Source organism: Branchiostoma lanceolatum, chromosome 1 (genome assembly GCF_035083965.1).
Source record: "Branchiostoma lanceolatum isolate klBraLanc5 chromosome 1, klBraLanc5.hap2, whole genome shotgun sequence".
In the NCBI taxonomy this organism is placed as follows: Eukaryota; Metazoa; Chordata; class Leptocardii; order Amphioxiformes; family Branchiostomatidae; genus Branchiostoma; species Branchiostoma lanceolatum.
In genome coordinates, this window is record NC_089722.1 from 11,587,928 (window position 1) to 11,611,748 (window position 23,821).

General features: G+C 40.9%; 1 protein-coding gene across 4 annotated transcripts in view; it reads right to left on the reverse strand.

Annotated features, from left to right (window-relative positions):
- The window catches only part of LOC136434365 (uncharacterized), a 41,129-nt gene that overhangs the window by 7,475 nt on the left and 9,833 nt on the right, over window positions 1-23,821 (reverse strand). For 2 of the 4 annotated variants that reach the window (XM_066427168.1, XM_066427151.1), the window contains exons 3-10: window positions 21,628-21,799; window positions 7,253-8,121; window positions 6,895-7,005; window positions 2,910-3,005; window positions 2,559-2,727; window positions 1,806-1,981; window positions 999-1,245; window positions 392-718 (exon numbers count right to left, since the gene is read on the reverse strand). In XM_066427168.1, the coding sequence (XP_066283265.1) occupies window positions 392-718; window positions 999-1,245; window positions 1,806-1,981; window positions 2,559-2,727; window positions 2,910-3,005; window positions 6,895-7,005; window positions 7,253-8,121; window positions 21,628-21,799 (2,167 nt within the window). Of the gene's footprint in view, window positions 1-391; window positions 719-998; window positions 1,246-1,805; window positions 1,982-2,558; window positions 2,728-2,909; window positions 3,006-6,894; window positions 7,006-7,252; window positions 8,122-15,420; window positions 15,461-21,627; window positions 21,800-23,821 lie in introns of those variants that run through there. The other 2 variants (XM_066427160.1, XM_066427175.1) reach the window with 2 other exon arrangements.

Below are 23,821 nucleotides of genomic sequence, written 5' to 3' on the forward strand. Positions count from 1 at the left end.
CAAACAAGTTTACATGCAGCGCCCTAAAGACACTGGCCATAGACAGAGAAGACAGATGCTATGTTCAGTATTTACTGGTTCATTGTACTGGGGAAATTCCCCAACTATTTTCAACTAATAAGCACAGTGAACAATGGACCACGGCTAAATTCACCGGCTTAAGGACTGTAACCTTTTCCAGCAGTGTGCATGTCGGGTGAGCGACAATAGCAGGGTTTTATCCTGGTATGGAAAAGATTAGAGTAAAGCATGCAATCAAATACTTCATGGTATGATTTTCCAACATATGAAATTGGGATGTCCAAAAATATTAAAAGTAGAACTAGTAAAACTCATTGATTCTGAGGTTAAGTTAGGCTAAACAAGTCACATCAATACAACAAACACTTACCGTCCCAACCATTATATGCAGAGGGAGAGGTCTTCCTCTCAAACGACCTTCGGCTGTGGTGCTGGTCTTCCACACTCCCGTTCAACTTTGACCCTATCAGGGGTGAGGGGTCAAACCTGGACGGGAGCACGTTGGTCGAGGTGCTATGAATCTTGGGACTAGAGAAGCCCACGGACTGGTCCAATATTCTGGGGGTGTTGGCTGTGTAGACGGACAGTTGTGCCTTGACCTTGGTGAGTTCTGCGTTGAGGGCGTTGACCTCGTCTCTGGCGGTCTGACGCTCCTGCTTGTACCGCTCCATCTTTTCCTGCAGGTCCGACTTGTCACCTGCAGACAAGAGAAGAAGTGTGATTCAGACATTGCCAGATGACATAACCGTCAATTTGATGTTGCTTGGAAAGCTGTTGGAAAGGAAAATATTTCCTCCACAAGAAAGACCATCTCATGAAAGGAAAAATGTTGCACTGCTATTTCAAATGAAATCATGATGTGAGACCTATTTTCTGCATAAAAATCCTTGTGAGACCACCTCACTAAAACAAGAAACCCTAAGATGAGACCATCACCCAACCAGAAACCCTGTTATAAGACCACCCGCCACCATTACCTGCACCAGAACCCCAGGAGTCACCGAGTCTGTAGCCACTCCGCTCACTTTGCGCCCGCTCCCGTTTCCGTCGCATGTCCCGCAGCTCGTCCCGCTGGCGCAGGTTCTCCTCGTTCAGCTCGTGGTTCTTCTCGCGCAGCTGGCGGCACGTCTGGCGCAGCTGTTTGACCTCCTCGTCCAGCCCAAGGTCGGAGGTGTTGAACAGGTTGTGGGACTGCTGCTGATGCTGCTTAGTCAGCAGAACAATCTGCAAAGAAGGTTCAGAAGGCAACGACAGTTAAACGACAGAAAAATTTCATATCTTCTCCAGGTCAGAGGAGTTGAACAGGTTGTGGGAGTACTGCTGCTTGGTCAGCAGGACGATGTGGGTTGGAATTAGAGGATCATTAAACAGCTTTTTAACAATACGTCATGAATATCCAGTTCAGAAACAACATCAACCCTCACCGCATGGTACAACACCCGAGTTCTCAACTACATGTAATACTAGCTATGCATGAGCAACTTTCCTCACTCCAGCCAGGTGTAAAAATGGATACCTGACTTTGGTTGGGAAGGTAAAAGGTGGTGGAAGGAGAGGGATGGGCTACGCCTTCCAATACCGTGCCCTGGACATTGTAGATAACAATTTTTTGCCTCAAAAAGGTTTGGGGACTACCTTTACCTTTTTAGCATACATATACAACATACATGCATCAGGGTTCCGAACATTGACAACTAGGATGGAATTCAAACTCTCTCTCTCTCTCTCTTGCTGCGAAGTGATCCCAAAGCGAGTGCTAATGACTAGACCTCTGCGCTTCCCACCTGTTCCTTCAGGTTCTGGTTCTCCTCCCGCAGGTCCCCGATGCTGAGGTCGTTGACCGTCCGCAGACTCTCATTTTCCTCCTTCACCTTGTCCACCTCCTGCTCGGCGCGGGAAAGCTCACCCACCGCACACTCGTTGGCCTCCTGTAAGTCCCGCATCTGGCTCTCGAGGTCCTCTGTGTACAGCGAGGAAATATGGAGTTTGTTTAACAAGGCTGTTGCACCTGAACCGGAATCATCCTAATAATTATTTATGTGACATATGGTGTACAACAATTCTGTACATAACCTTCCAACAACTGAGGGAGCCTCTTCAATTTCACATCAAAATTTGCATTGGCTGCATGACGAGGTACCAGGATGAGGGATAATGTTGATATGTATAGTCTATTATGATTTTTGAGATTACCACATGTAGTTCTGATAAAAAGACTTATGAAGATGAGACACACATACACACAGCAGCTAATAGCACAATGGCTGTATGTATAACCATATAGTTCCAAATCTGCACAAACCTTCAGGAGATACCAACCTCAGATACATTTGGTTTTCAATGTCTTCAGTCTGCAGTTTCAGTTATGAATGAATTTATTATGATCATTCTTATGATCTGCAAAGACAAGTACATCACAGCCAAAGGGCTGAATTGCATACTTTCTTACATAAAAATACTTGAAACAAACTGTTTACAACTTTCACAGACTACAACATACCATTTGTAAAATTTTACCATACATATAGAGGTCTCACCTATCTTCTTCAGCAGCACCGTGGGGTTGTTTGGGTCGTACTCTGTAAAGGAGCTCTCACCAGGATGTCTGGAGGCGGACTGCGACTCGTCCAGCGCCCGCCGCAGCGTGAAAACCTCCGTCGCGAGGTTCTCCTTCTCGCGTAGAATGTCGCTGTACTTCCTCTCCAGCTGATTCAAGAAGATTTAAAACCAGTCAGAGAAGTTGAAATGTACAAGAGCTATGTTATTGATTTTTCTCAGACTACAGGCCATATTTGATGTCAGAATTAAAGAGACCAGATATTAGCAAGTCAAAAGCATACTTGAGTAGACTTGAGGTTTGAACTCATTGAAGCAATTTGTTGCAGTACCTCTACTATCTCCATGGCGGCGCCGTTGTGCTGGTCCCTCTTGATCTGGTCGAGCTCCTGTTCCAGACCCAGTCTGACATCCTGCTCCTGCTGTAACTGAAGGGAAAACATGGGCATCAGCTCTAAAAGATGTAAAATACTGTAGTCAAACATACTGGTACATAATTCTTAATCTAACGATTTGAAGCTACAAAGTTCAGCTTCCAGTATTCTCTGTCGTACATCAAATCAGTCAGGTCTTTTTTACCTAAACCAGTTTCTAACACGATAAGGTAATCTTTAGTATAAAGTATGGACGGCCTCTTCTACAGTCATAATAATCTTGAAGTCACTTTTTTACTCTCATAACTTCAAATTTGGTAAGTCAGTTTCCAAATTCAGGTCAAAGTTGTTAATAGATGTACAGTGACATTTCACATATAATTAAGGAGGAGCAGACTGAAGTATATTCATGGTGTCTTTCATTTTGTGCTGACTCTACATCTAATGTAAGGTTATTTGTGCTGACATAAGCCAATAACACTAACAGATTTTTCCAAATCCTAGAGTTAGCCAAGTGATTTTTCTACAGCTGCAGTAAGTAAAGTTTATACCTTCTTTTTATAGATTCGTCCAGGAAAATCCTTCCAAAACACTTACAAGTACCACTGAGCATTACACAGATGTTAAAGAAACACAGAGACTACTTTATTCCCTTTATACAAAGATTCCACAGTTAACTTCCCTATAAACTACACAACGTCCTTATATTCAGTTCACTGGTCCTTTAGACATGTCTGACCGGCTATATTTAGACTCTGAAGAAACCTCAGAGGTAACGTCCAAAAGTGGGATTAAAGTAACAATGGGCGCTGCATACAAAGTGATGCTGCTTTTAGCCACCTGGAAATTCAAAAGACTTTCAATTTGTGTCACAGCTACTCTGGACATACAGAAATTTTTCGTGGTTCAATCTTGGGATGATACTGTTCACCATTTGGATTCTGTATGCCCAGCTTATAGAACAGGTGGTTATTTTACCCACTTAAGTACAAAATATTTTCAAGTTACGAGATATTTTTTGTCAAACATGCTGTTTTATGTTTACTAGTAACCTACTTAGTATGTTTACTCGAGGAGTTTGACTGTTGCTAGACTGTTCTTTAAAAAATGGCTCTACATTCTTTAATTTCACAAAGCTGCTTAAAAACCCTCTCCTTGTGGAGGTAGTATTTTCTCACCTAATTTGCAAATTGGTTACGGAGTGAGACAGCCTGGAAATTGAGAAGACTTTTTCAGACAACAAGGGTTTCAAATGTCACAACATTTCCACTATTCCCACTCCATCTCCATAAGAAACATGCTAAGAATGCAAAATGTCTTGCCTGGGGCTGCAATGATTAAAATGCTTGTAATGAATTATTTTCTTTGCCTTTTCTTGAGCATTAGATACAAAATACAAGAAATTCTTTAGTACATAGATGAAACAAATGACAGACTGAGTGTATCTGTTGAAGTTGCTGTTTGGGAGAATACAACCTGATGATTGACCAAAACACAGGTGTGTGGTGGGGACACGGGGACATTTTTGTACCTAGGAAGCATGCAGTGTTGCCTGGCAACAGGAATGGTAACCAAGCAACAAGAGTCTAACAACAAATCAAATCAGGTGTTCATCTTAGACTCTCCTTAACGAACGAATGGTGGCCCAGTATGAAATACTACCAATGCTGATGGCCAGATATTATCATTACCAGTATGGTTCTCTGTATTTAAATGTTATTTTTTCATGTGCATGTAGCTTTTGACAGTTATATTTGTGTCAAAACTGTCTCTAGGACTAGATCAATCTAACGAAAAGTAGTTTGTGTAATTCTAAATATAAAACCTAGTTTGCAACAGCCTTGTTTTTGTTTAGAGTATATTTTATGAGGTATTCACTCCATCTCAATGGGGAGAAAATATGAACTTCAAGGAACATTGGCCAGAAAAATTCAACAAAACAAAGTCTTCACATTTTGTATATTGTGAGCGACCAGTCATTGTAAGCGTTTTCTTTGAAAGGTAGAACTGTTATACCCCAAAGGGCGGATACATTGGCTCATTAGCACAGATACAGAACTAGACAGGTGACTTTATCTGTGTGTTGACAGAATGATAGATGTGCACAGAGGGAAGAACTATGATGAGCCTCTTGTTACTATAATTAAGCAATATCTGCACTGACAGAAGTTGTCAACTATATATCAATCATGTAAAACTCAAACAGACAGAAACTGACAACTGATTTTAGCGTAACAAGTAACATTTCCTTTCCACTAGAGGCTGCAACTGCTGACCCCTCCCCCAGTAACCGTCGGGCCGGCCACTAGGAGGGCGATTTAGTCAGGCTAGCAACTGCTGAGCAACCAAAGATTTGACAGTTTGCTCAAACAATTTCAAAGATAAAGAACAAATTCTTTTTTTTACATTTTGTGAGTTTTTATGTATTTTACGTTATACTTTTATATCTTGCATCATATTCCAATTATGAAATCAAGGATTAAATCCCATTTTGGTGATTGTACAGTCGCTTAGCAATCACTGTCTAGTGGAAAGGGGATGTAAATATTATTGTTATAAAATCAAAGAAATTCTATTATATCGTTTAATTATTCAAGTTTTATGATGGGCCTTTAATCTTTAAGACAATGCTAGAAATTAGTAGAATCACTAACTTCAAGACAGAACAAGAAACAACCTATTCACCTGTTCTAATCTAATCTAATCCCATCAGATTCTTCTTCAATTGTTGTCCAGACAAGTTGATCACGTGAAGTTAGAGAAATAAAAAATGGATTTAGTTCTGTAACTTTAGATTTGAGTACCTTGACCTAAATTTAGATTTGAGTACCTTGACCTAAATTTCCTTCTTTGTTCTTCGTCTGAATACTTCTGTCTGACAAGGAAGAAACCTTAGAATAAGATTTGGTCATCTTTCTGAAAATCTAGTTGTGTGGGGGAAGAATAATACAATGGGCAGTTTTGTAACTCTAGAACTTTGTGTCTGACCTAAATTTCCTTTTTGTCCTTTGTCTGAATAGTCTGAAAAAATCCTACATTTGAATTTAGCTCTCTTTCTGACATTCTGATTATACAGAGTCAGAATGATACAACTGACAATCCTGTAAGTTTACAACTAAAGAACTGACCTAAATTTCCTGTTTTTGCTTTCAAAACCTTTAATATAAACTCCTTGGTCTGAATAGTCTGAGAAGAAACCCTAGAATTAGATTTAGTTCTCTTCCTGACATTCTCATTGTATGAGGGTAAAATAATTGTATACAAATGATAGTCCAGTAGGTTTAGAACTCAAAATCTGAACTAAATTTCTTGTTACGCTCTCATCCTGGACAAGGAAGTTATAATTTGAATTTCTTGGTCTGAACAGTCTGAGAAGACATAGTAGAATTAGATTTAGTCTTTCTCACTAGTAATAAAATGCCTGTCTTACTTGTGGAATGAAATGATTGACAGCAACTTTGAAACTCTATGCCTACCCCAAGTTTTCTGTTTTTGTTTTTCGTTTAAACAGTCTGACAAGAAATCTCGAAGTTGGATTTAGTCGTCCTTTACACAGATAATGAAAGGCCTGTCTTACTCCCACCAGAATTTTATATTATTTCCTGTCTTTGTGCCCTGTCTGCAGGAACTGACAAAAAACCTTGTAATTAGATTTAGTCGTCTCTAACAGAGATAATGAAATGCCCGTCTTAGTTCCACCAGGAGTAAGTGGGTTTGTATAAGGAGTGGAATAGAAGTACTATCGGTGGGATAATCTTGTTATACCAACACTGAGAGATACAAACTGTTCGTACTAAGAAAGTTTCAGGATATCACAGGTGTATAAAGGCCCTCACAGTCAGATGTACTAAACCTGATGTCTACATGCTGTATGTGTCCTATATTTGTCCTGGGTGTGTACTACATAAGTCCTTACCTGTTCAGAAAGGTGTGTAGTCCTTACCTGTTCAGACAGGTGTGTGTAGTCCCTGTCCCTGTCAGTCAGCTGTGATTTGGTCATGGCCAGCTCCTCCTCTAACTGCTGTACCCGCCCGCTCTGGTCACCTCCACCGTTCTGTAACCAGAAACAGGTCCTCATTATCCTGTAGAACTAGCTATACCATGTCATTTGTAGGTTATAAGATTTTCAAAAATTAATGCTGAGCTACTCATCATTTGGGAAAGTGTATGAAGTTAAACACACACTACCAGTGGACTAGCCCCCTGCTGTAGTGATTGCACAAAGTTGTGTGGCCCAAGGGCTACTGAAACGGAGATGGGCGCCGCCCTATGCCCTCAGTAACATTAGGCATACTACTAACCTGTCTGTGTCCATTTTCTACACCGCCATTGGTCAGCCTACTGCTATGTGTGGACAATGGCGTACTCCTGTGAGACGAGCTACGGGAAACTGTTGACGTGACTGGCGCAGTCCTGGTGGTCACCAGGGGGCTCAGCGCTATTGGCTGTGCCGTTGAGCTGTTAGCCAATCGTGAGTAAGTGTCTGGTGTGTAGCTCCTTTTATCGGACGTGAATCTGTCTATGTCCTGCACGGTTGGAACGCTGCTAGAGCGCTTGCCGTATTCCCGCGGTCTGACTTGCTCGGAGCTGGACGGAAGTGTTACCGGACTCTGTCGGATGGAACTGCGAGCACTGGATGACCGCGAATGTCGTGAATGGTGAGAAGAAACGTCGTCTACGGACCCCCTACCAGTGCCACCACGATAACCTCCCTCCCTCCCCTGGTCAAAGTACTGGGACAGCTCCTGTTCGCTGGTGACACTTGCAGGGGGAGTGCTGCCGCGACTGCCCGACAAACGGTCGCCATTCGCGTTTATCCCGTTAAGTCCCGCGTAGCCGTTCAAGTTCCCAGTGCCAGGGCGGCTGTACCTGTCTACGATGCTGGCCGTGCTCGACCGACCGTCCTGACCGTAAGAACGACCAGCATCCATGGTGGACAGACCAGCTTTGGTTGCAAGTTTCTCCTGGATCAAAGCGCGACCTTTGACACTCCAGGGAGGAGGCTTCCCATTGGCTGTTGATCTGCTGACCCCACCCACAGCGCCTGGTTGGTCCCTCTTAAAGTTGTCAGAAAACCTGACTGAGCTTTTCGTGTCCTTGGCGGAACTTCCGCTGTATCTGTCCAAGGAATCGGTGTCTACTGAGTCTCTGTCTGCATCTTTGGCAATATCTGGAATACAAATGAAAGACGCTTGAAATGTGAACTGACTAAAAAAGCAGTTTCTAAAACATAGAAACTACATATTAGTTTAATTCTAGTTTATTGTGATACCCTTATCTAGGGTAGAAACAAAATGACATATCATGATATATAAACACAGAGCTAATGCATACAAAATACAGCATAAAAATCCAAAATCATCTCACTTTTACGATATGGATCATTTTGTGAACTGTTTGAAACTACACATTAAATGTTTTAATAACTAAAAGTTTAATTCTACTTCAGTCCCCATCATAAGCTCACATTATGGGTTTACCATTAATTTTGCAGTAATTGTTCAGTACATAATACAAAGATATCGAAAAACCAGTAAGAACATACATCAAGACTTTTGAAGCGTCTTCAAAACTTTTGCTCCGCCCAACAACCACCTTAAATCCCTCCACCTGCCTTCAAGTGGCCCTAAATCCAGCTGTTCCCAAATCCATGTTTCCTATAACCTGTTCTTTCCACAATGATCCATGGTATAATACAACTGTAAAGTATGCCACAAAAGAATGGGTAGCTTCATCCAATCCAGCTTGGTCTTTACTGTTGTCAGTGTAAGCACACATTTTCAGATGGCGACTTTACTTATAGTCTTCCACAAGTCAAACTCATACTGAGAATGACAGAGGTTAATAATGTACAGCTAACTGTTTATTGTATAGAAAATACATGTCCAGTGTGCTTTGATCCCAAAAACAAAATATAAAGTTCACTACAACATAAACATGAATGCTTATTTGGGATTAACAGGGAATACTTTCTTAGCAATTAATAACATTCAACTACAGTTACATGTATGTCATTTGTTCTAGGTGTCAATTATACTTTTGTCTAGAGACCTTCATTTGGCGTGTGGCATTTGTTGACTAGGATTGGTAACAGAAAGTGTTATCTATCATCCGCAAAATACACAAAGGTTTAGGCAATGCACACTGACTGTGGGTGGTATTAAGCAAGAAGCAAGGCGATGATATTTAGAACAAAAGTCAAGTAAAGCTATTGATTTGTGAGTCATATCAAACCTCAGAATTGATTCAGTTGAGTCACAGTAAAAACACTAGCAATAGGAAAGTGCACACAGCTTGTGGCTGGCCATTATCCGTTTTACATTTTTATGACCACTTTCTGACAGCAAAGCAGACAACCTTTTTCATAGCTCTTTACAACCTAGTTCTCTGACAAAGGCAATGGACAACCTTACAACAAACTCGTGTAGTAATGAGTTGACACAAGCCTTGCCGACTGCACCTGATTCCTACCAGAACAAACCATCTTATCTTCCAAACAAAGGCGGTGCCGTTGGACGTTATGTCAACAAACCTGTTATTTTTGGACGGTAGGTTGGTAAAACTCTTTGGCGGTAGCACGCAGAGGGGCATCTGCTTTACAATGGCGGACTCAGGTCGGAAACATTACCTGCCTCTCACAAAGGAGAGGATGGAACAGGTAGTGCAGGAATCCACACACTTCAGGTGAAACTGCTGTTCAGTTTTCTACCCGCACACAGGTGTAGCCGACCTGAACAGACTGAATTGTGACAACAAAAGATGGGAGAAACACACAACGGAGAACGCCTTAGCCTCTTCCCTTACTCACTCAACTTAAACACATTATAAAAACACTGACCAACGAATGTCCCAAAAATTTCAACATACCTGCAATCCTCTGTAAATTCCCATCTCAACTTGGGATTTTTATAGCATAAAACATAAATCCCATGTCCGGCCTTGACTCTGCAAAGCAGTTCACTCGTTTCCGTTGAACTTCAAGGTGGCCGTTTTATTCTTCTCTTTGTCTCTACCTTTTGTCTGAGACTACAAAACCGGTCGTCAAAAGGTCACCCAAATCATTACAACAGTCTGTAGGGTTTACACGTAAACCTTAACTTGCAATTCTTGAAAATAATTCAATTCTGTAATCCTAGTTAAAAGTTACAAAAGGAAAATTCTTACATGGATTGACCACAGTCCTTTCACTTCAAGGTTTGAATTTCGTTCTTTTCTTTTCCTTCATCCTTTGTATGATGCGACTACAAAAACCTTAAGATAACAGAGTAAAAAAGGCATTAAAAGGCCATCAGAATGACTACAACAATCTGTTGGGTTCATGTATGGAGCTTAGTTTATGTTTTGCTAAAAAAAGTAATTTTGTGTGTGAAAGGACTATTCCTCGTATTTAGCCTTGACTTTACTGGGTAGTAGACACATTTCACCTCACCTTGTGTCCTATATCTTGTACCTTACCAACAGATGGACATAGCAGTTGTGCCAGGCAACCTAATGGCTGTCTTGCTGCCAGGGTATCGATGGGTCTGCAGGTTACAGGGGCCAAACTCTTTGGGGAGCCAAACCTCTACACACCTGATAGCAGAGACACCTTTTACACCTGGCAAAACACCTGTTAAACACTTAAAACCATATGGTAAAACCTGTACAACTTAATACAAGTGACAACCTTTACATGTACATAAGGACCACCTGACCAATGAGACCACTTTTAGGTGGTCTCTTTGATAATTTTTCCATTGGCGTCAAGCATTTAAAATAAAAAGAATCCTGTCTATAGTGACCACCTGTCCGCATAGACCAGTTTTATCAGTCCCCCAAGTGTCTTCTGCATTTAAGACATGTTGAGCATACAGGCATGTCTAAGGAAGGTTGTATCTGTTATACATCATCATCGGCTGTGTCTGAAAAGGGTCTACTTAATACTTTGTCCAGAAGGTGGGCTACGTGGGTGCAAGCAGGATAACATTGTTTGCTGTGAGAATCAGTGATAGAAAAAGGGTAGACAATAGGGGAGGAACCACAGTAAACACCCTGGGAAGTGTGAATACAGCCATTAGCATTAGAATTTACCCTGCGACCTTCTTGCACACTGGCAGACACAAACAGGCTGGCATGAAATAAAAGCAACAAGGACTTTGTCAAGCCACAACATTATAGGGTAGGAAAACTCTACAGCTGCAAATTTACTGATCGGCTGAATTTTACCTGCAAAAACCCAAGTCTATATCATGAATGGCAGAAAACAGATTTCAGAGATGTTGAAGTACAGTAGCAAGATAGATCAGAGAGACTTTTTTTAGCACGACATCTTGTCCTGACTATCTGTGGTATGTTCCCATGTTTGGCCAACATGGAGGTGGGAATGTTGGAAAGCATTGTTACACATCAGATTGTAGGCAGGTATTATATACAATGTACCTCATGCCTTATACAAGTGTAGTAATGACTGTGACATGGGAAGAAAATACAGCAAACGTACTAACCAACCAACGACAATGTTGTGTAAAATGTATAAAAACATGTAACAAATGTATATACAGTAGCTTAAACATGCACCATGCCAGATGCTCCTTTCAAACTGGAGATATTTATACAACAGAACTGTTCCCCTCTAATGTTTGTGTAACATTCCACAGAAACTACAACATGGGGGTCATGGCTTTCAAAATGGGTTACTTTTCTGTGCACCACAAAAATGCAATTTTGACTTCCTTATGCTGCCACACAGTGTATCCTGGAGCTTTCACAATTTCATTTTCAAAGAAAATAATTTCAGTTAAGATTATATACCTCTTCAATTTTTCTTAATCAAATTAATCAAAAGATACTCAGAACTTTGTTTTTGAACTACCTTCTCCTCTACAGACCTCCTTATTGTCACCTTAATAACAGTGTTTAAGATAATTAGTAACTTAAAGGAGCAGCAAAAGCCAGGAAGCCAAAAGAACCTTTTGTCTGAGGATGTCACTCAAAATGGCTAACCCTTCAATCTATGTCATCAATCAATATCATGACTTTTAATTCAAACCGTTATAACAGAATATGAAAACCATTCAAAACAATCACAGACAAGACGTCGCAAGCCACATAAACAAATCAGCTCCATAAAATCATCTTGGAAGAAACACCTGCAAAAGTGTCTATAAAGATTCGCCCTACTTTTTTTAATGAGTTTGTTATTGCCGCTATTACTTGTACATTTCCTGCCAACATGGCTTCCTTTACGACTGCCGAACCCGGACAACCGACATCACAGGAATCATTCGAAATGGCTGAAGCGAACGTAGCAGCCAGTGTTATAGGATAGCTGACATGAATACAGCTCTCCATACATTCGCTTCAAGAGGGGACAGGAAAGCAAGTTTCAGTCAAACCACCGCCGAGCGATTCAAATTACTGGATAAACAAATCAGGGTGCTGTCCAGCATGGCAGCACCTGAAAGCAAATCTCTTCAGCTACACTGTAAGTTGTCACGTTTACACACAGCTCTGTAGCTGTTCAACACTTTACCTGAACGTCTGCAAGCTCTGCTACGCAGAAGGTTGTATCCACAATCTCTGCGTCAGGGAAAGGAATTAGTCACAAATCAGTTTTGAAGTGAGGGTCATCGTAACGCCCGCTTCCTCACATGCGGGACAGCAGGGCTATCAAATGTTGCTAGGGACTGGCGTTGTTATGCAAATGAGGGGGCATGTCAAAGGGGGTCATCCAGGGGTTGGGTCGGTCCACTTCTACATCAGAGGGGTGGGAAATGATATTACAGACAAGACATTTGAAGACATTTTGATATGAAATGTTTTATATTTATTTTCATCTGGTACGAAACTTATACCCAAAATTTCTGCCTGTGCTTCAAGTGCAGAAATTGACAGGGAAATTTCCTTCAACCACCTGTTAGCCATCCACAAGCCACGTCTAATGGTCGGTCCCCAAGGTGATTCAGCCCATATCAACCTGTAAGATCAAGCTTTTGTGTGCCAATGCCTCCCGAGGAACAAACACTTCTCATTGATTTACCACTGCAAGTTTCCAAGATTCTTGCGCTGTTCTAAAGAAAAGAAAAGGATGTGGTCTAATCCTTGAATTAACCTAAATCCTTCTTTAGTTCTTAAGACTCCAGCTGAGATAAGCTGAGTTGCAACAGACAACTTAAAGATGTTATCATGTAAATCCACAGATAAAAGCATGAAATTGAGGCAATTTGTATTCAAAGAATGATGTTTTTCTACAAGAGCTTCAGAAACAAAGCTATTTTTCACAAGTTCTATTGCTTTGTTGCATATTCTTTATAATACTCATCTGTTATTTGTGCTTTGCTTTGTACCTCACTGAGGCTTATTTTCAGACTTCAATGGTCTCACTAGAAATGTATTTTGGTGGGGTTCTACAAAACTTGTAAGAAGTCAATGAAGTCTATAGTCAAACCTATACAAGTGACCACATCTACATATGAACCACCCAGCCAATATAATGTGATTACTTTGGTGGTCCCTTTGACATTTTATCCCATTGACACAAACATATATATGAATCCAGTCTATATATCCACATAGGCCAGATCTTATCGATCCCCTGAGTGGTCTTCTTGGGCAGGTTTGAGGCCATGAGACCAGCAAGCTTAAAATCTATATACTCATTATGGTTATTTGTTCTATCAACAAAAAAACAAAAATACAACACTATTTCCTCTTTTGAACAATAAACAAGGTCCAAACAACACTACATGGATTTGCCAAAATCATGTATTTAGAAATCTTTGCCTGGACAAGAACCCTGATGGAAACCAAGTATTCCAGTTATTGACACAAACGTCTGCCAGTGGCACAGCTGTGTAGGACAGGTCATGTTATGTTCAAAAATCAATGACTGCTTCACGATGACAGGTCTATAAACAACTTTGACAAGCATCGGCACAAAAGACATCAATAACTGTATAGAGATTATTTTCTTATGAACTAAAAGACCTTATTTTGGGGCTATTGATAGCTATAGGTCACTTAATTTTCAAATTACAAAATTCTCTCATACTAATCAAGCATTAGAAAAAAAATGCATCATACAGTAGTTATCAATATGCCTGTAGCTAAGAGTGTAGCAAGCAATTTTTGAAAAACTTTATATCATGTAATATAGAACTTGTTAAAATAGATAATTTCGGCCCCGGAACTGTGGCAATCTAAAAGAGTAATGGGCAACCCAGACCCACTGGGCAACCTGGCTTCGAAAAGTATTTCAAGCTCTTCTTAAAATCTATAAAATCAACAGGTGGTTCACAGCACCAAAACAGTACTGGTACACTGGAAAAATATTGAGTGGTAACTTTAAATTATCTTCTCCTTGCTGCCTAACCCCATAACCAACAAAAAGGTGGTGCCAAATGGCTACCTTAGCAGGGAGAAGGTTAACAAAGAAAGGTGTAGTGTTCATACTAAACAGAGCCCTCTTTATTGAGGCGAGAAATCTTGAAACATATTCTTGTTGAAAATAAAAAAGCTTCTGTAGGTAATTGTCAAAGACCCTCCCTACAGTCTGTACAAACTTATAACCGTACTGATCCTCAGGTAGAACAAACCCACACCAGGTAGGTTCAATATTTGGCGCAGGCTCCACTCACAAAGCCTGACCCTGCACTGGGCAAACCTACAATTCATCTCTGTCAAGTCACTTCACAGGAGCCAGAGGAAAACAGGCTGTTTGGACACCCCTGTTCTTCCTTGTGTTAAAGAGGTTACAAACACTCGAGGACAACCACAGCTCTTATAAAGAAGATGAGTGACTTTAAAATCAAAGTATTGTGAAAGGATTGTGCAACGTGCCTGAAGCAGGCTGTTTGGACGCTCCTGTTTTTCCTTGTGTTGAAACTGCCACAAACACTTGACAACAACCACAGCTCTAATAAAAAAGATGAGTGACTTGAAATGTGATCAAAGTGTTGTGAAAGGACGGTGAAACGTGCCTGAAGCTGCCTGTTCGGACGCTCCAGTTTTTCCTTGTGCTAAAACTGCCACAAACACTTGACAACAACCACAGCTCTAATAAAATAAATGAATGGTTTAGAGTAGGGAGTTAGAAATGTTTGATAGTAGTAAAAGGATGGTAAAACGTGCCTCTGATGGAAAGAGACTGTTTGGACATTTCGGTTCTTCTTTGAGTTGAAGAGGCTACAAAACACTTGAGGACAACCACAGCTCTTATAAAAGAGATGAGCAGTTCAGAATGGGAACTTGATGAGTTAGAAATGTGCCCAAAGCAACGTAAATGGACAGTGAAGAAGGCCTATAAGACTGAAACCCTCTGTAACTTTGTGCCTGATAACAACTATATTATACCCCAAAAAAAACATTTCGACAGCAGAAACAGTTTTGGTAGCATAAACGACCTTACAATTTCTCATACCAAACACAAGGCAAAATGCACACAGAAGCCAAAAGAATACATTGTCATGTAAGTGCTGACTCAAATTCTTACCTCGAAAACTCCGTAAACGCACCATCTTTTTTCTTGTAGAGAATGCTGCTATTTCAGCAAAGAGTCTTTCTGTAGTTTTTCGGGTTCTCAGTCTGTTGCAACTGTTCTTTCACGTCTTTTTACCCCCTTTTAACCTCATGAGCTCAGAAGAAGCAACATTTCAAACGCAACCCTGCTTTGCATAATAATTAAACATGCTCTGCCAATAAAAGCCTCCCTTGTTTCCGTTACTCATTCAGAATCCTGTCCCCATAAAGAGCAGGATAGAGTTTCATAACAGGACGCTGTAAGGGCCATCCGCCATGCGTGAAAGTTGTGACTGTGGAAAGAATGAGTGCGGAATACCAACAGGTGCATGCTCTATTAGTCAGGCAAGGTATCCTGGGTTCCCCCTCCCCAAAACAGGATTAGGAACACTTGAGCACACTTACAAGAGAAGTAAGAACAAGGATAAATATGGAGATTGGAATCATAGGGGAGGGGGGCAGGATGGCTAATGATATTACACGGCAACACTGTCAGGTAATCTACTCTGGGAGGTAATCTACATGCATGTAGTTTACCTCCCAGAGTAGATCACCTGACAGTGTTGGTTACTCCATTGCAGGCAGTCTGTAGTAAGCGTACACAATCTTGGAGATCTAAAAAAGTTTGTTGGATGATATTTTTCATCAGTTATAACATGCAATTACTGAAAATATCGTGATTCTACAATGAATCTTGTGATGACCTTTATTAATTGTGAGTCTGTAAAAAAATGATATGGCTAAGAAGAGTTCTCATCGGTTAAGTGTTAGAGTAGATAAACTCCCTTTACAACAGAATCCTAAGAGTTCTAAGTATACTAATGGTGGACAAACTCCATTTACAACAGAATTCTGTCCTTCAAAAAGGCCTAAACCAAGCTGATCACTGTTAAGGAACAAAAGTCAAGTTAGTTTATCAATTTTTAAGTCATTTCAACAAGCAATGGAAGGTCAGTTGAAGGTTAGTTTGCTTTGCAAGCAACAACCAAAAACTTGCAGCCAACAAACTGCACAACACTGAGAAACATTGCTCAAATGCTTGCTTGTTGTCCACAAGCCCTGAACATAGACTTCTCTCCAGCAATTTGAAACATGATGCCATGTAGGGAATAGAACTCGGCCACACTTTCTGCCATTACATTGGAGCCCAACAAGCATGTTCCATTTCCAGCAGACAAAGGGGGCTACGCTATCGGTGGAGCACTCGGGATTGTGCGAGCGCAAATGTGCCGCACGCTCCATTTCACAGGCCACGGTGGGTGGGTTTCCGTTGGGGTAATGGACAGGTATGCCGAGACTGACACATGTTCGCTCACCCTCTATAGAGAAGGATGCTCTGAAACTGTCAACAGATCTGTAACTGACACCCTCCACCACTTTCACAAGATGTCAAGTGACATATGACAACATTTTAAACAATTATCATCCCTTCTTACTTTTGTAAAGGTACAACGAATTGTACCGAAAGCCAACCCCTATGGGCAGCTAGCAGTGGTACGTTCTAATGTGGTAGCGGTGTAAAACAAACACGGGTAACGAACCTGAGCCCTGTTTTGCTGAGAATTACAAGTCACCCGCCGACCCTAGGAGACTTGAAGTGTTGAACAACAATGCCAGCATACACAGCCCAACTTCAGACGAAAGCTTCTGACACAAAACTCACAACAAACACTGTTTCTGCCCTATCTGCCTAAGGTGTAACAGGCAGTGTCACAATACAAAGGTTAACCGACAAGGTTTGTCCCGAAGCAATCGGGTAACTCAAATATTTATTCGTAAAACGTCCAATATTTGCCATTTCTGGGATAGTTAGGTCTCCAAAGAAGCACAGGGTGGTTCTCCGTTCTGATTGGTCAACACTCTATCAAAGCTGGTTTCTGATTGGTTGGGGATTTACAAATCTCAAAATTTGAAACTCATGTGAAGGAACAGGTGTGGCAAGGCATTTATCACTGTCTTCAAGGCCACTTCACTGTGCATGGCCATAACAAATCACTGAAATGGACTTGATTCATGAAAGGAAAACTTGCTAAGTGTTTGGAAATGGAAACATTTGATTTTGGATAGGTAACTTTTTCATACTCCCAATAGACTATGTTACTTAGGCCCGATTCTATAACGTTGACATGGTACCAGACTGAATGTTTGTCCCTCAACTTCAAGCAAATAGATCATCAAGATTAACAGCCTGCAACTCAGTTTAGAGTTTATTCTGCATCAGATATAGGTAATAAATAACACTGGCTTATCTCAAAAAAGGTCCTAATTTATTAATTCAGCCCATATATTATATAGAGAATCAAAACGACGGTATAGCCTCATTACAAAGAACTACAAGTTTGCCCAACTGTTCTGCATCGTCGTCTTCATAAGAATCATTATACTTAATATACACTGTGCACATACAAGTAGAAACAAAAGGCCTTCAGGGGCACATGGAAAGATTTAAGCCTGAATTCTTACTAATCTCCAAGCAAATGTAGGTCCAGGTCAGTGTTGGATGAGGTCTTTCTAGAGATCCATGTTTGTACCTAAAAATGCTGACATATAAAACCAAGAAAGGCACATGAAACCAAAACTATGTCACAACACAGTTGAACACACTGGTTTTGAAAGCACATGGTAGTATTTGGCTGTATTGCAAAGAGCAAGTTGCAATTGTTACATTCACCTACAATGTAAGCCCAGTGTCATCTATGATTCCATGCATCATTTCAAACTATCTAATCTGAGTAATAGCTGTACTGTAAAAGACAGATCTACCCCCTTCCCCTTACATGATCACCTTGACAGCTGCCTCACCTGTCCGATGTTTACCTGACAGGTAGAGGTGCACCTGTCAACCATGTCCCAGGTGTTCATGGCAGAACATTTAGTCCTGCCATACCGTGAACAGATGTGTCTCAACAGCACTGGACCAAAAACCTGAAATACTGGAAAGCCCCGTATGACTGTACAGTTAGTATAGTGAGATACAGTTAGAATCCTTCCTGCACCTTTTGGTGTGTAAGGCAGTGTCTATCTCTGTTTCTATAGTGCTTGGACCAAACAGACCATTACACTAGGGGTTACTTCACTGGTAGTTGTGTTTTCAACACCCATACTCTTTCTCATAAGTGCTGAGCGCTAAACAGAGAAAGCAGTTTGTACCATTTTCAAGTCTTTGGTATGACTCAGCCGAAGTTTGAACCCTGACCACCCAAATACAAGGGAAACATTCTACATGTATATTATCCTGGATTAACCTTTCTGCTGACAAGAATCAAGGAGGTTTAAGACAATACTAACAACATTTAGTCCGGCCAAACCGTGAACTGATATTACTGGACCAAAACCCAGGGTGAAATAACCTTGGATTTAAAACTGATTTTGAACTTTTTCTGCACCCAAAGTGTTCGTTGACAATAAGGATTTTTCCCCCTTAACAAACGTGTCTGAAGATCACTCTACCAAGAACCTGGAATGCTGGTAAGCCTCACAGGACTGCATTGTGGAGATTTGGGTGCAAAAATTAGAAAAATTACATATAAAAATTTCAGGTGACAAAAGTCGTTATATTGTTTCTATGTAGAGAGTAAAGACGATCAATTTCTGCCAAGCCACTTATTAGTTTTCTATTTTAAAACTGTCTTACAGAAGGATTTATATTTTGCCGTTTGCCATGTCACAATGGCGAACAACGATCTGGATCCAGATCTTTCTCAAAGTGAGTGCCTTGGGTTATGGACATCCCAGTATACATGTTATATATACACTGACAGAATCTAAAAATAAATATCATAGTTATCAACAAACAAGCTCAGAAACCTATCTATAAATGCTGCTGAAATCATACCCACTAATCAGTTGAAGTTGGTATATGATTCCAGGAGCAACTCTACATGTACATTGTACATACTGGGTAGAACACAATATTCACCGCCTTACCTCTGGTCAGGTTGAAGGAACCTTCCCTGGACTGTTTTTCCCATGACAAATGATTACTGAACCTGAACATTGTTATTGGTGCACAACGGGTCATACAAGGCCAGGAAAAGGCAATTCTCTGCTTCTCGGTCGGCAGAGAAAAATGCTGTATAACTTAGAACCTTGTCCTTTTGAAGAAGTAATCTAATTCCGGGCCCCTAGAAGCTTCCTATTGCAGATCATAAACATCTAAACCACGTGGAAGAAACCATGCTACCTTGGCAGGGGTGGCTAATGTATCTCCAAGTTATCTTACCTGTACATTTTCCACACCTTAATATAATTTCAAGATGTTTTCCAACGACATGCTTTAATTTAGCCCAACAATTAAAACACACAAGTCGTCAGATCTTACACATATGTACATGTACTTGCTCCCTGGCTTTGATCTAGTTGAGAACAGACTTGGCTCTGTTTCAAGCCCAAGTCCAAATTCAAAAGAAGAGACCCAAAGTTTACAGTTGGCCCTTTCAGCACATTAATCCTACCATATCAAGGAATGCAGGTGGCTTTACCAGACAAATACCTGTTAAGCCTCAATCAAAACAAGTTACCCGACTTTGCATTAGTTTAGACCCCCTTTCCTCTAGACGGCAAACATTGAGCACGCCTTGAGTGACCAAAATTGGATTTGTGCATGTGACCCTTCTTCTTTCTTTGGACGAGCTCCCACTCGAACAAAACTTCATAACATCCTCTACTTCACCCTATCCTGCATCACAGACTAGATGAGTTACAGGATCCTTCATTTCATAATTGAAATATGATGCACAATTTAAACATGATCTCTTCATCTATGGGCTTTGCTGAGCGATCCGTCAAATGTTAGGTCACTAAAGGCAGCTCAGCGGTTGTTACTGAGCCTGTAGTGGAAAGGGGGTGTAATGTAAAGGAACACAGACCTGATTTTAGGGCTGGTTTTCTATGCATGTTTTAATTTTGGCCTAGTCAATTATTGGGGCCGGCAGCAGGGAGAAGGTAAAATGTAGTTTTCTGAGTATAGGCCATAACTTAACTACAAAAGTACCCTAAAATTCCTATTTACGTACGCACCCCTCCTAACGTACGCACCCCTGATTTGAGGACGATTGCGGGCCTGACTCAGTGAGTTGAAACGTTCAGGGGAAAACCCCTCCTGACGTAGGCACCCCCTCTCCAGCATTTTGGTGGATAGTTAAGAGGTTGACATGAATGATCATCCTTCCAATGATATTTACCGACTCAAAGGGTTACTGAGAAAATGTTTTTGGGTAGAAAATATCAAACAATTTAAATATATGTATTATTTATTCTTTATTACTGATTGATTGTGTGGTAGCATTCCACACTTCATTTGCATGAAGATGTACCAACTCTCATGCTGATATGCGATTTTTCCGAGGAAGAACCCCTCCTAACGTACGCACTCCGACTTTGGCGTCAGCCTGGAGCACCTGCTTGCAACTTGAAAAGTTTAAAAGTGCGTACGTAAATAGGGATTTTACGGTAAATATCATTACAGGTTTGCATATTACATGCATAGTACCGAATCCTTTCTTGATCTTGTTGGCATTTCCAACGCCATTTTGTGCCCCATCCCTAGCCAATCACAACATTCAATTTTGTCAAATGAATCATCCAGGCCAATCCGACAATTAGTCCCTTGTAATTAATTCTATGAACAAAAAAATCAGAGAACAAAACATACACTACCTTGCTCTCCAATCTATATTGATTCAGATAGATTTGCAAAGCACTACAGGGATAGCTATCATGTTTGACAACTTTTAAACAGACTAAAAATCAATTGCCACAGTCTGCTCTATTCTGCACAGAGCAGAACTATTGATTTGGATATTGAAGTTAGATAAACATTAAGGGTCAACAGCTTGACCTCCAATACATCAGGAGGACACTTGTATGGTCAACTCTCATAGTGATAATTCTAAGATTTTTATGTGGCGGTACTTGGTAGAATTAACATGAAAGTTGCCTTTCTACTTGATCTACAAATACAATAATTCATTGAAATACAAATGGACACTGATAAGGTGGACGGTGTGTCTTGTTATGATACCCCCTTTGCTTAGCCTGTGCTACAACATCTCTATGCTGTCAGGGGCTGATTGTGCCTTCTTAGGGCCTGACAAGTGGAAGGGCTGCTAGAAGTGTGACTGATTTATTCAGGCTACTTCTTTGTTGAGTTAAAATCAGGCACTGACTTAGTTGACATTACCTGAGAGGATCTCCAAGGGGACTTCTCTGGTGGCCTCTTCCACTACAAACTTCCTGACAGGGTGGATGTCGTCCCCTACAACCAGCTGGCATTGGTGCAGTCCAACTGGAACCGCCACTAACTCGGATTCAAACACATCATCTGGAATGTTCCACTGAAGAGGCATGGGGTCCTGGAATAGATTAAACAGAAAACAGGAATAGCCATGTAGTATTTTCTTTAAAAGTAGCAGAACCCAAACTTGCATCATTGAAGCTGCAATTTTCATGTGAACTGTTAGAGGGCGTTCTAACATGTTGTTGTGGATAACAATCAGAATCCTTGTATAATTATATTACATTATCACATGGCCAGATGGTGTCGACCAATCAGAAGCCTCCATTGCCAACAATAAGTGGTCTGTTATCACGCCATAACACACCACTTATTGACGTCATGCCATAACAAAACCGTTGCATTTTGTAGATGGGGGTATCTTTTTGATGAATCTTTTTCTTAACCTTGTTTAAAATATCTTTATTGTCTTAAAATTCCCCCAAATGTCCTAAGAATACATGAAGAATTCATGAAAAAAGGAAAAAAATTCAATTCAAGTAAAATTCAAACGGAAGGACTAAAAACAATATTTTTCACACCCCCGCCGTCAAAGTGGAACCGGCCCAGACGATCGTTCGCAGAACGCGTTCGAACGTCCGCCATTAGAGTACCACAGTTTTTCGTCGAGGAACTGTCAGACGCCGACTTAGAGTCAGTTTTCGGGTCATGGGAAGTTGGGGAAGACGCCCAGGAACATGCTTCAGCAGTTGAGCTAGGGGCAAGGAAGCTGACGAGTGTGACCAACAAGAAGCAGCGGGCACACAGAGTCCCCTCCCCACTCATCACATTGTATTTCCCGAAGTAGCAAATCATGGCAGACAAAGAAATCACCCATGAAACCTCCTACGTTTCTACCCAAGAGGACCCCAGACCGGTATGTTCACGTTTCTGAGGGGTTTTACCTGACGAAAATTAAAAATGTTACTGGCAAAGTCTTGTTCAAAACAAACGCCCCCCTCCCCATGGCCCAAGTCACGAACACGTAACTTCCCGAAACCGATGTGTTGGCATCGAAAGAATTACGGTCAAAATCGCCCAAATTCTTACAGGTTTGTACCTACAATGATCTCGGCTCGATATGTGTACGCTTCTGTGGGATTTTTTTTCCGGCTTGAGTAATAATTATCCGGGGAAACTACAACTGGCGGCAAAGGGGAGGTAAACATGTACGATTCTTACCACACCTGAGCGTCTAACAACCTGTCAATTTATAACCGTGTGGGCTCGAAGACAAGTCACCGCTTGTTTACATTGGATTATATGAAGATCATATGTACAATGGATTGATTTTACATGTATAGTATGAAATAAAGAATCTATGTATTATACAGAAATTTGTCTCTCTTATATGGGTCAGTTTGGATAGGCTATGTGATAATAACGTTAATGACCCGCCTGTTCCTCGGTGTATATGGTGTCATAACGCCTGGTCATGTGCTATAACCACCTCATAAAACCACCTCGTTCGCTTCGCTCACTCGGTGGTTTTATTCGGTGGTTATAGCACATGACCAGGCGTTATGACACCATATACACCTCTGGGCTGGTCATTAACCCTTAATTATACATAAAATCAATGGTTCCCAAATCAGTCCTTAAATCTAGTGATGTCTTTCTCAGGCCAAGGCAAGGGACTTTTGGCCCATTTGTGTAGAAGGAGCAAGATATCTTTTTTACAAGTCCAAAATCATGGCCCATAATGTCATTTGTAAAAAAGTATATCAAGTTTCTATGGCCCAAGAGCACTTTGAACTCCAGTGCACAATTGAACAGCTCTACATCCTGTAATTCTATAGCCGTATATCCTTTCCACCATAGAACAAAATACTCTGCACTGCACTATATAATCATAATATTAATAACATGCTGTAGACAAAACAACCTTTTCTAAATTTCTGCTGGACAGCAAATAGATTTTTTTATGGAAATAAAACACCAGAGATAAATTCAGCTTCAGTTGCAGAAAGACCTACACTTATCATACACCAGCATGACACCTGTCAAACATAAAGGCATGTACCGCACCTGTCTCAGCTGCACTATCACTATTACACACCTGTATTGTACCTGTCACACTCACACACCTGATATCCACCTG